The 13570-nt window shown below is 42.9% G+C and overlaps 1 protein-coding gene across 1 annotated transcript in view; it reads right to left on the minus strand.

The window, feature by feature from the left end:
* Positions 1-602: 602 nt before the first annotated feature.
* tmem102 (transmembrane protein 102) overlaps positions 603-13570 on the minus strand; it is a 30765-nt gene continuing 17797 nt past the window's right edge. Inside the window, exons 3-6 of the mRNA XM_080896412.1 lie at positions 7726-8064; positions 6773-6966; positions 6309-6521; positions 603-5451 (exon numbers count right to left, since the gene is read on the minus strand). Coding sequence (XP_080752538.1) covers positions 4852-5451; positions 6309-6521; positions 6773-6966; positions 7726-8064 — 1346 coding nt within the window. The 3' untranslated portion in view covers positions 603-4851. The remainder of the gene's footprint in view (positions 5452-6308; positions 6522-6772; positions 6967-7725; positions 8065-13570) is intronic.

A 13570-nucleotide genomic window follows, 5' to 3' on the forward strand; every position in this document is an offset into this window, starting at 1 on the left:
CAAGCAGTAACTTTTTCTCTCCTCAAAGCGAGGATGTATGTAATCTGCTCCATTTGTTTGGTTGTTAGCAGTGTTGTGTGCACAAGTTGAAGATATCACATAAAAAAAAATGTGTGGAGGGTTTATAATAAAGGGGTCCTAAAATATGTGTATTTATTTCTCTTCATTCATCTCTTACATGTTGTCAAACGTCTTTTACCAATAGATCAGCAAGAATCTGTGTTGCTTAGGCTTCGAGGTTGACCTCTGACCTTTCCACATCCAGAAAACAGAACTGACTTTGTTGCTGTGACTTGGATAAAGAACTTGACTGAGATGTGGCTGCAAGGTTAGCACCAGTTTTAATCTGACATTCATCACGAGAGCGTACCGACACTGACAGAATCCAACATCAGCTTCTTATCAGAGCAGCAGTGGGGCGGGTCTGTAGCGGCCTGGCTGTAAACGCTGTCCTGTGGTGCCCTCTGTTGGATTAAACGCGTGTTGCAGCTGATGTTAAAGCCTGCCGTGCTCTGTTAGACTGCAGACTAGTCACAGGGAAACACAAGCACTGTTTTATCCTTATAAAAATGATGCACACATAATCAAAGAACAGCACGTGGTAGCATTTTAAAAGTAATGTTTTATTTCATGCTAAAGCTTTAAGATCAATCAATATAAACCCCGAGAACATAAACGGTAATAAATAAAGCAAATCAGTCAGCATAGAGAGAAATGAAAACTTGCTTTTTCTTTTTAAAGAGAGAAAGAAAAAAATAGAGAAAGAACTCAAGTAATAAGAGATATGAAATTCAATTTCTCAAACTGTGGACTGACTCGCTGCAGATGCTTATCTCAGTGCCTGAGCATAGAGCACACTACATCTGCTTAGATAACAGTGAAGGGTGACTGATCTCAAGTAGGGAACAAATTAGAAAGATATGGAAGATACATTCAAAAGTTTTAATAACCAAAAGTTTTTCTTTTAATTAAGAGAATAGCAAAGAGAAGACAGTGATGTGTTCAGGTGTTTCATTCCTGGAGAGCAGATAGTGACTCAATCCCTCGTTTTTTACATCGACAATAAATCTACACACAGGCCGTTTGATTCGGGGGTGTTGTTTGCATGTCTATGAATCAATACTAATACCCCAAAGATTTTATGTGTACAATTCAACAATTCAGGTAAAAACATTGATTGTTTCCAGTGTCTAGTAATCTCTAACTAGGCCTGTTAAGGTGTGACACGTTTTAAACTTCCAACACTCTCAGTTGGACGTCGAACGTACCGTTAACACATCTCTACGCTCCAATAAATAAACGCTGTGATCAAATCTTGTCTGGGCAGCCATAATCCGGCCCATCTTGGAGAAAGTGCTGAAAACCCAGTCCACCTTAACAGCTGAATACACACCATGCTGAGACATTCTGTACAGCCTCGACAACACACTTTGGTTTTCCTCAGGCTCACACACACACACGCACACATATTATTTACTTTTAAAAATCATTCAGTAGTAAGTTCACAATAGCTGACAGTGTAACACAGGACACCTGAAACATTCTAACCAGTAGTTTAAAATCAACCACCACCCTGATTTTTAAGGAGACTTGTACCCACTCGTGTGCTTGTTGTGTTTTGTACCCAACACTGAAAGCAGCATTGCAGTGTCGGGTCAACTAATTGAATCAAAATTTAGCCATGCAGTCTCAAATTCACTTAAGCAAAACAAACTCTCTCTAAATCCATGTAAGTGGAAGTGATCTGGATTTGCTTCTCGCTTCTGCTGCAGCGGCTTGTAATCAAATCAGCGAAGTGGCGCTGCAGGAGAGCGTCTGCTAACAGAGTAAACAGTGTGCTGGAGTGATACCAAGTATAAAGAGCTTTGTGTGTGTGTGTGTGTGTGTTTGGACCAGCAAGTTGCCAGAAGAAGTGGGATGAAGTTAAAAGGCCAACTTCAAATCACCTGCACCCACGGAGGGGGGAAATTACACAGTCACCATTTGGGTGTCTGTCTGCACCCTGCTGTAAGGTTCGTCTCTCAGTGAACACACACGTCGGCGCATATACAAGCACATGAAGCTCATTAAAAAAAAGACTAGTCAAGCGGAGGAGACGCGACAATTACCAGAAGCAGTCAAGTCAAAAATAGCCTCCAAAATAGACACTAAACTGTGTGTTTCCCCTACAGTACGTGAATGGATGTGCTTACACAATGTTTAAAACGAAGAGATGTACTGGAGTATGTAGACTTAGTGGTGGCTGTAGTACACAATAGCGCCAAAAAAGAATTATCTATTTCTGCGTCCAAATTCTCCTTCGGTTCCCAAAAGTAAACAGCTTTTAGGCAGCTTTGAGGGTTAAAACGGCCCAAATTCATTCAACTCCAATTAACTGTGTACAATCATGTGTAGCATCCAGGCGGTCATTAAAAAGATGACGTCCAAAGTTTAGTGAAGTTAGCTAGCTAGCTAGCTACTTGATGAAGTGTTCATAAAGTATACAAAAGCTATAACTTTAAACAAAAAGGAGTGTTAGTGAAGTCAGGCTGGCTGACTACAGAAGTGTTGTTATGCGAATATCAACACAGCAGCAAAGGCAATGAATTAGATATGCTTTGGGGTGAGTACTTTTTATCCATAAAGTACAGAGGGGTACTTTATGGAGAAGTACAGCAGCGAGACGAGTGCCGTCATGCACAAAACTGACTAAATGGACCTGGAAACAGGGTCCATATGTCATCACACAACAAGCAGAGTATAGTTGCTGCTTTATAGTCACCTTTTGTATTCTCAGTTTTCCTAATCCCCTTTTAAAGTGCCTACCATAGCACTCAAAAGTCAAAACTGAAAAGCTTAAAGTTTTATGGATTTATCTAGACAGTGATAACTTAGCAGTACCAGCAATTTCTTAAATTCTTGAACTGCTTGAATTTTAGTTTATTCTCACACCAGCAAGTGAAATGGCAAAGCTGAGCCACATCTTTGACAATAGCTTAGCTGACTGACAGTCTCCCTCTCATTCTTTTTACATTATTTTACTCTTTTTGACTTGAGAAAGGTAATGCTACAGATGCTAGCTGTGTGCCAGCTGTCTTAAATTAACAAAGTTAACAGATGCTTTTAGTTTTTAAGAAAAAAAAGCTTCCTTTTTTATAATCAAACAGTAGTTCATAATGTACATACTGGTTTCAGTACCATAGTGAAGTAACTGTTGTGGCTCTGGAAGAGGCAGTGTACTACTGTACGCTAACAGCTAAAAGCAAGCACCCAAGGCATGCTAGCACTAGTCAGTTACAATAGCTCACCCAGGTTCTTTCTCCTTTCTTCTCACTGTGTTGTTTTTCTTTGTGGGATATCATTTGATGCGCTTCAGTTCTACTAAAGCGGAGGGAAAAAATGGCTTCTAACAACTTGCTAACAGTCAGTCAGTAAGCAAGAAATCAAGCGCTAATGAGATAAAACGTCTGGCACACTTTAGCTATTGACTCCTTTCTCATTATCGTTTGCATGAACAGTTTTCACTGTGACAGAGGAATAAAATTAGAGGTGCAAAACAACTAAAGAGCTGCATAGCTCCCCTAAATCAACTTGAAACATTATCATTGCACTAATATGACTTATAGGAGTTTCATGGTAATATCACTGCATGAAAACTGACAGTCGTCAGCTTTACTTTTATATTGGTATTGGAAAAAATTAAATTGCCTTTCTTTGCCGATTACCTACCAGAACTTAAATGTTTTTCATTCATTTATTACATTTATTTTAAAGGCCCTGCTCCCTTTTCCCTACTCCTAGTTTCTTCTAATTATATATAGCTTTATGAGTTTTAAATCATAAACATTTTAGACTCAAACTTATAATTTCATATTTTGAAACCATTACTTTCTCAAACTGTCACCGTGCTCCGATAATCTTGTTCTGCTGCAAGTTTTGCACTTTGTATTTGATCCACTTTTTACACACATTTTAACTATAATTTTAGGGTCACTTTTACCATTTTACATGCCGGTGTGAGACTTTCAAAGGATAAAAGGCAAACAAACATTCTGACCGTGTGGAGTACGATGTCGACACATGTTAAAACGTGTTTGTTCTGCTCAAACGTAGCTCTTTGGTACATTCCATCACCCCATGAAATGTATTTGACATGAAACATTATAATCATAGACCTACAAAAACAGGGTTGTGCATACCTGAGAAAGATTTTTTTTAAAGTGAGGAGGAAAAAAAGTCATAAATTGAGGCATGAGGGTCAAAAAAAAAAAAAGGGCTAAAATATAGCTTAAAGAGAAAAGAGACTATAAAGACTCGGCAGTTCTCCTTACAACATTACATTCAGTTACATCAGTCACACCTTGTTTTTCCTTTCTAATTCAGCTATCGCCCACTCTGATCTGGAATAAAAAAGGGAGAAATGCACCAAACATGGAGCTTTTCTCCCGCTGACTTCAGAAGTGTAAGTAATGGATGAAAACTCTTGGGCGAACATGTACACGCACACACACACACACACACACACACTTTGTGTTCATCTCCACTGGACTTATTTTTCGTGACTAAAGCCCGGCCCTTGTCTTCAGCACCAGCTGATAAGTCTTGTTAAGGCCAGCTCGTTAGGAGAGGGCCATCTCCGTGGCAACAGCTTGGTGACATCATGTCCATTATGCAACGTCGTGTAAACTGGACGTTTTTTGTTTCGTTTTTTTCAGTAGTGAGAAATGAGTGTTTTTGGTTTAAAGAGTCAGTCGAGCAGCACGGCTTCATCGCCGTAGGATGGTCAAACAGGAGCGTGTGCACAGCGTTCTTCAGTGTGTTTGTTAGCTAAACACACTTAATTCCATACGTCTTCCCTGCAGCGTGTCTGCGTCAGTAGAACTTGTCATCGATGCGGAAGTGTGGCCTGGTGACATCATCGGGGTTGAGGAAGACGGATATGGATTTCCCAGGGTTCTCTGTGACCAGCTGCTGGAGCCGCTGCGCCAGCTTGTCCTCTGAAGGTGAGATGATGCCGTTGGCCGAGTGATGCCCGGGGGAGTTGTGGCCGTTAGTGCTTGCTGTCAGCTCCTTCTTCAGCTGGCCCGCCTGCTGGGCTTGGTCCAGAGCCGCCCGCAGGTGCTCGCTGGGATCCGAGCGCACGTGGGCCAATTTCCTGGCGACAAGGAGTGCCTGGCCGTCTGTCAGATGCTCCAACATGTTGCATTGGGGCAGGAAGTAATTTGGACAGTTTTTACCCAGGATGCAATGAGCCAGATCATCCAGGAGTCCCAGGAGGAGGCGGCCGGGTGTGTCGGTGTCCGGGCAGGACAGGTAGGCAGCAGGAAGCCGGTCACAGGCCCAGAAGAGAAGGGTGCGCAGGTGGTAGAGGCTGAGGCCTGTTCGTGGACGGGCCAGGATACGAGATAGGACGGCCTTGGCTGCTTGGAACGCCTGGGCCATGGGGAAGGGGATGCACTTCTTCAGCTGAACCTGTAACAGAAGAAACAAAAGCCAATGAGTGACCAGTTAGTAGGAAAGAGTGCAGGGAGCTGCTGTTGATTTTTACTTAGATTCCTCATTTATGTGCACTTGTTTCTCTCTAATTTATCACCTCTACAGTCTAGTTTGGTCGTGCTAGCTTCTTTCAATAGTTTCTTTCTGGTACCAGATGTCCACATATGGCTGTGTGTGTTTTAGAGACATGGTGAGAGATGGAGTAGAGCACACAGAGAACTAGCAGAAGGCAACACAGCCTTACTCGAGTTGATCTCAACACGTCAGCTGGCAACAAAAGTTTCCCACAGAGTGTTTACTTCTCTGAAGCCACAGAGAGAGACGCTGACCTGTCCACACCGCAATAGAGCGACTTACATAGACAGACTTGCAGTGACTCTTTCTGTCAGATATTGTCACAGGCTGCTTTATGATTACATATAATGTAATATGCTGACTCTAAAAAGAGTCAGCATATTTTCACTTCTGAAACTTACTTTGAGGCATCAATTTTCTGTCTCCAAAACAAGTCAGGGTTAAGTAACACATCATCTTTGCCTCGCCTGTCGTCATGTGTGGAAGAGCTGCCTTAAAATCACCAGCACTGAATCAGCGAGCAGAAAGGATGCAAAATAATTCTCATTCTTCAAAAGTAAAAATACCTCTAAGTGCTAAAAATGCTACATTTTCTTTATCCTTGTGTTACACACAAAGATTATGAAGAGTATTATCAATAAGAGTATCAATAAAATGATACCCAATTTTGCAAATAAGAGTGAAATAAAAATGGAGCATAAATGAAAAAGAACATTGGAAACAAAGAAAATTGTTACTACGGTAACAATCTCCCTCACCTCGCTGCGTGAGAACGCCAGTCTCCACTCCCTGTCGGGCCGACCACCCAGCGGGGAGCAGCAGGGCAGCAGATAGAAGCCAGATATGGCCTCCTCCTCTGTGATTTTACCATCCCAGAAGTGGTTGGCAGTCAGCCAGCCTTGGGCCACAGCGGGCCAGCCTCGAAACGACACCACCGGCAGAAGGTCGTACAGCACCCGGCTCGAGCCTGCCTGCAGGAAGGAGAGTGTGGAGGAATATTAAATGTCACACACTCGGTGCTGAATTACAAACAGGGCGCGAAAAAAAATGATTTTAACATTTGACTACAATCCTCTGCAATAATGATTTCACTCCACATAAACGTCCCATGAATAGGAGCAATTTTCTCACAGCTGCAAAGTTAAACAGCCCTGATGTTCTTTATTGACTGAGGCGTAAAGAGGGCTTCAGTTTATCACCGAAAGAAGAGCCGAAGCTGTACCTGCAGGATAATAGTAGTGAGGGGTCCGTTTCTCTCCAGGCGGTCTGGGGTGGGGATGCCTCTTTGGGGGCTGCGCCTCAGCTCCTCTACAGCCTCGCTCACGACCCCCCAGAACCAGTCCGTCACCAGGGCGGGAGAGAAGTAGCATCCATCCAGAGACTGAGGGGAGCCCAGGGAGGGGATGGAGCCTTTACCTGAGCGGGGAAGGGATGGAGTGAGGCAGGATGAGTCACTGCTTCTATACATTTATCTCACAGCGTGCAGTCACAGAGCCCGAAGATCTCACATTCATCACTTCAGGTGCTTAGCCAGAACCCCACAAGACCTGGAAGACCGTTGTTATCGTTTTCTGTACTTCTTGTTCACTTTACTCGAGACGCTGCAGCCTGCTACAGTAATCTTGTGGGGCTGTTTATACACACTAAAAAAGTAGGACACTCAATACATCACATATTTACGGCGCCAAAGTTTCAGGGTCCCGACGGAAGCCAATTTCAGACAAATACTCCGGGCACGCTAATGGCCCGTTCCCACTGAACGCGTCATTTGTCACATAAAAATCGCGGGCAAATTAAAAACTACTGCAGCCGCTGAAACTGCTCCCGCAGGACGTGCATAAGTCGCAACATCATTGGGAGCAGGCCTCAAGGCTGTAAACTTCATTAAATAGATTTAATTGATCTTCCACTGTTTACGTGTTTCCCCTTTATTTCCTCTGTGCTATACAGTGTAAACTGTGACCTAAAGGATGAGAGAGGCTGAGACGTGAGTAAAAAAGGTGTTACACTCGTAAACGTCGCTCAGTTTATTTAAAATTGTATCACAACACCGTGCATCAAGTTATGAGAGACACGACTTCGATTCAGTCAGCTCACACACAGTCCTCCTCTCCGTCTAGGAAATTCTCCATCCCAGTTTCATCTCTGATTATCCTTTTTTTTTTTGCAACTCACCCATTTCCTCCTCCTCCTCCTCCTCTTCCTCAGTGGGATGCCCATTCTCCTCCTGGCAGCAGATGCTCCAGCGGGACAGGATGCTGGAGTCACAGAGGCGAAGGCTGAGCCACGAGTGGCAGGGCGGGGAGTGTCTCATGTCCAGAGTGACTGGCTGGTTGCGGTCGTGAAGCTTAAGGGCGGGCACCAACAGGGTGAAGTCCAGGTCAAAGTCGGCCCCTTTGGCATAGTCCCCAAGATCCTCGGGGTTGAGGTCCAAGACGCCCTCACGGGCCCCGCCAGAGAGCAGCAGGTACTCGTTGGCCACCGGGAGGCGCTGGTCCACTTTCTGAACTAAGCCTAGAATTATTGAGCAAGAGGAAGAGAAGCTAATTAAATAGGTCCTGCTCTTCTTTTCCTTGTTCTCTGTCAGATTTCATTACACTTGTAGATGCTCACAGATGTGTGAGTTTGTCAAAGAGTCCTGCATGAGCACTGCACTAGACCCTAATGAACAATTCAGTTCTTACATGTAGGACTGAAAAATCTCAATCCCAGCCCCACATATGCTACACAAACATGAAGAATAAACAGACACAAACAAAGATCCTTTTACACATCTCCAGGTAACGAGCTAAAGAAAAAAGGATAAATGTTTTATAGTTTTGTTAGCTAAGTGCATATATAAGATGAAGGTGGGGTGATAAATATCAGTAATCAGATGATCATCTCATTATATCCTCATTGTATTTTAGTCCTGGCTGCATCAGGAGTGATAAAAAGAATTCCTCACTGTTATTTGGACAGTTTATACGAGAGAAACTCGAGCCCTCAAATCCCTTTATGGCTACTTAGCTGTGCTGTATATGTTACAGGCTCCAGGCCCCTGGGAGCTGCAGTGCTGGAGTCAACTAAATTATGTTTTGCCAGCTGTAAAGTGCAACTGAGAAAGCCTTGATCATACAGCCAAAACTGCACTGGTGTGAAGCTCCCTGCTAGCTACTATAGGTCAAAGGTAAAGCACAAATATTTCAAAAACACTTCGCAGGGAAGAGATTGTTAGAGGTTGAACCTGAGAGTGTTTATCCCCACAGGGCAGTAAAGCAGCTGGAGATAGCTGCAACGGGGGCATCAGACCAAGCCAGCAGGCCATGGGTGGGGGCGCAAAGCTCCTAATGTGATCCTCTCATCCTGTTACATGGGTACAAAACCTCAGTGGTATGTGATGTTTTCACGTAGAGCCATGTGTGCGCATGTGCGTGTACCTGTGTGCAAGGCAAATATCTAGATTACTCTACGCATTATCACAGGTATATGACCGGTGCTGGTACAAGCAGAGACCCAAAGACACAGGACAGATGTCATATCAGAAAAGTTGGACAGCTGCAGTTACAATATTAGCCAGTGACAGTCTGCTAAGTTTACCAGCTTTCCCTCTGAAAACTACAATATTATTGGACAATTATAGAATATAATTTATACACAAAGAGAAATTGTGCTTAATCCATAAAGTATTTCAAACTGATAAAGCAAAAACATCGACTCATTTTCCAATCAGCTTCATCCACAGACAGACAGAACAGGAGTCTAATGTGAGAATAGAATCAGCAACACTTTAACAACAATAGTGAAAGTAACTTAACAATGTAACTTTTGTACCATCTACACAATATTGTCACATAATAAAACTCCCCCAAAACAATTAAATGAAACTCCACACACTGTCGCTAATACATTTATTAAAAAATTACAACACTTCTGTCCTTTTTACCTTCATCAGGTACCTGATTAGAATATAATGGCTTAAATTTATTACCAGGAAGCAAGACAGTTTGTGGGAGTTTCACTTAATTGCCTTTTGGGGAATTTTTCTTCCAACGCACCTACAACATATTCTGAAATTTAAAAATATTTTCTATTGTGGATCTTGTATACTTAGCTTTTTGAGCAGCTACTTAAAACCTGGCTTTTCCACCACGTAACCGCACCAGGAATTTCCATCTACAGTTTGATCTTCCCATCATAACGAGTGAGTACTCCAGCGACGCTTGGTGGAGTAATTTGTTTACACACATCATGATCTGCTATTATATATGATGCATTTCTGCCTAAGTGTGTTATTTCCACCCTAAGCAGAAACAGTTTTCCTGCATATTTTATGAAGTGCAGCGCTTTGGTAGAGGTTGTTGAAATAGTGCCCTTTTTACCAAATTATTGGAGACTGCCACGCAGCTCTCAGTTTCAGACATGCCTGGGCTCGTCTAGTTGTTGTGTGGACAAGTGAATGCAAATGCATACATAAAAATGTATTATTATCACAGGCGCCATGATATGGTGGAGCCCTAGAGATAAGCCTACGGTGCCCCTGAGAGGTCAAATGGACTGGAAAAAAAAACAGCAGCAATGAGAAAAAAAGCACAAAAAAAGCACATTAGAAGTTGAATAAAAGACTACAAAAATACTTACTACATTATCGTGTCCCCAGAAACACTTCCATTGTTTTAGCTTTTTTTGTGATTGTGTTTTACGCGACCTCCGTTGTGGTTTTTGCTTTAAAAAAAAAAACAAAACTATCTGTTTGACGTCTCACGGCCACCGTATCAGCCAAACGATGAAGCTAATAATTCGCTAACACAAAGTGGTATAAAGAAAGCCTTTCTTAGGTCTTCCAGTGATGTAACCTGTTAAATTTAATGTGGTTTATCTGGCTGGTTTCCTAGTAAAAATTAAAGAATCGTGTCATATAAATAATAAATATAGAAACAGCAGGAACAGCTGATGAGAACCAATGCAGCAGCAGCATCACCACCACATGCTGTGTGCTACTTTACATGAAAAAGGCCAAAGAGTTAGATTAACTATAAAGTATTAACAAAACTGGCTGGAAACTGGAGGAAAAATGAACATGGGACTAGCGTGTGAGTCAAAGTCAAAACTGCTGATGAGGATCTCTCTGGTGATTTGCTTTGAGAAGTAGGAGGGGGGAAAAAGAAAGCACCACAGGGTGAGCTGTCGATGAGAAGAAGGAAAGCAGGAAGTACGTGACAGCTCGTCTTTAGATCTTCACATTTCTCAGCAGAATCGGCCCATCTAACTCTACGAGCTCCATTCGTTCTCCGACTAGACAAGTGCCGCTCACTCCTAAGACAGATGCTCCTGTTGGACTTTATGTAAAACACTCAAAGTCCTCTGCATCTCCAGCCGCCCTCAGCCTTCCTAAAGGTGATAGTGTTACTAGTTTTAAACAGGTAATTCAGTAATCGAGTCTGTTTATCAGCCATCTTGACAGAGGAGTTTTCCAGCACTTAACCTGTAACAGTGGATTTTCAGCAAACATCCTGCTAACAGAAACCTCATATTGTTGTAGCCAACTGATGATACCATACGGGGGTCAAGCATTGGTCCATCGTGCTCGCTACAGTGCAAAACACATCATCAACTGACATGCACCGATCAGGCGTAACATTAGTGAGAACTCTGAAACTTTGGGTCCTGCCATCCATGTGGATGCTACTTTGACACACATCACGTACGTACATGGTTGAAGACCATGTAACCTTTTCATGGCAACGGTATTCAATGATGGCTGTGACCTCTTTTAATATGATAATGTGCTCTACCATAAAGCAAAAACGGTTTAAGAGTGCTTTAAGAAGCACAACAATTATTTTGAGGTGTTGATTTGGCCTCCAAATTTCCCAGATCTCAATCCAATTGAGCATGTTTGGGATGAGCTGGAAAAACCTGTCTGATCCAAAGAGGTCCCACCTCAAGACTTAGACAGGACTTAAAGGATCTGTTGCTAACATCTTGGTGTCAGGTAGGACAGCAAACCTTCAGGGGTCTAGAGGAGCCCATGCCTTAACGTAGGGGTGGGGGAACGTCCACAAGGGTCGGTGTCCTGCAGGTTTTACATGTGTCCTTGATCCAATAGGGCTAATTTAAACGGCTAAATTACCTCCTCAACATGTCTTGAAGTTCTCCAGAGGTCTGAGGCCTAATCACTCGATTCAGGTGTGTTGACCCAGGGTGATCTCTGAAACCTGCAGGGCATTGGCCCTTGAGTCCTGGAGTTCCCCCACCCTTGCCTTAACGGGTCGGGGATGTTTTGGCATCAAAGAGGGGCTGACACAATATTAGCCAGGCAGTTATAACAGTGGGCACAGTGTGACCAACTGATTATCAGAACTTCAAACCTGAAAAGACAGAAAGAGACAGGGGGAAAGGGTAGAAAATGGTAAATGGGCAGATCAAAGTGAAGAAGAAATAGAAAAGACAGTGTCAGAGACGCCAGCCAAAGGGCAAAAAGTTTGAAGCTCCAGCTCCTCTGATTTGTTTGGTTTTATCTGCCACTGATAAAATGGGTCAAATAGGCGAGAGGAGGAAAAGAGTGATGAAAAAAAAAAAGAATAAAAAGCATCTTATCTCTCCAGCTTCGCTTAGAGACCAGAGCACAGAGGAGAAACTGCATCAATTAGTGAGGACTCTTCAGTCTCCACGCTGGATGTGGGGAGTTTGAGGTTGTTCCAAAGAACACAGTCGACTTTTTAATACCAAACTCTCAAATCGACAGTCGCACGCTGCTTCGCTGGGCATCTGCCAGTAAACATGCGGGCACACGTGACTCGCACAACACACTGTGATGTGTGAGTCTATAGGCGAGCACACACGGTTGAGAACAGAACTGAAATGGAGACAGTCTCGGCTGGTTTCACAGCGTCGGATTAACCCTAATCTGTAAGAAATGTCTTTGAATGCAGATTTCTATTAAAGGAAAATTTTTCCGTTAAGAGCTATTTCTACTCTAGACTCAATTCTAGGTCTGTGAAATGACTATTTGATAGCAGTTAGCTTCCCCACATGTCCAACCTGTCTGACTGATGTTATTAGCATGTAACTGTCAACTTGCCCCCATCTAACTGAGCACTGATTGCAGACTGGCTCCCTCTTATGGTCATCTCATGCACCAAAGCCCCTTTTGAAGTGTGCTGTGAGTGGTTGCAGACAGGTCCCCATCTTAGAAGCAACCACTTCAACCTCAGTCTCCAACCACTGTTTTCCCCAGTGTTTCCATTAGCACACTTTTAGAGGGTTTTACATTTGACCAGTGTTACTACATACAATTATAGTATTTGCTTTTGTGAGCACTAAAGTTACATTTAAAAGAATACTTCAAAATAAGCCCAAAGGAGTGTCTGGAGGCATTTCAGGATGGCTGCCAAGTGGCAGCTTCTAGACAAGGGGTGGGGAACTCCAGGCCTCAAGGGCCGGTGTCCTGCATGTTTTAGATGCGTCCTTGATCCAACACAGCTGATTTATATGGCTAAATTACCTCCTCGACATGTCTTGAAGTTCTCCAGAGGCCTGGTAATTAACTAATCACCCAGGGTGATCTCTAAAACCTGCAGGACACCGGCCCTTGAGGCCTAGAGTTCCCCGCCCCTGTTCTAGAGGGACGTGGGCCCAAACGAAACTGAATGAAAGAAAATAAAACTAGCGTGAAAAAGCAGAGGTCCACTTTTGATCATGATAAAAGAGGCTTAGGTGAAACATGATTTAAACTTGGAGATTCAAATGCATTTACATACAGATGTGCTTACTTTAACAATACATTCAGCAGGGCAGGGTACCACTTTCAATCAGGTTCCTGCCTAAAAAGTAGAATAAATATCACGACTATTTCATTTTATTCTTTTTTAAACACACAAACTAATTTACTAGGATTTCAAAATCAATAGCCATTTATTTATACTACGACTCCATTCTGTCATTGTCATCTGTCTTTGTCAACAACTGAACACATCAGCACGTAATACGAGTGCAAATTGATCGAATTGCATCAGTGCACTGTGGACTTACATGCTAA

Source organism: Rhamphochromis sp. 'chilingali' (genome assembly GCF_963969265.1).
Source record: "Rhamphochromis sp. 'chilingali' genome assembly, chromosome: 1".
Lineage (NCBI taxonomy): Eukaryota > Metazoa > Chordata > Actinopteri > Cichliformes > Cichlidae > Rhamphochromis > Rhamphochromis sp. 'chilingali'.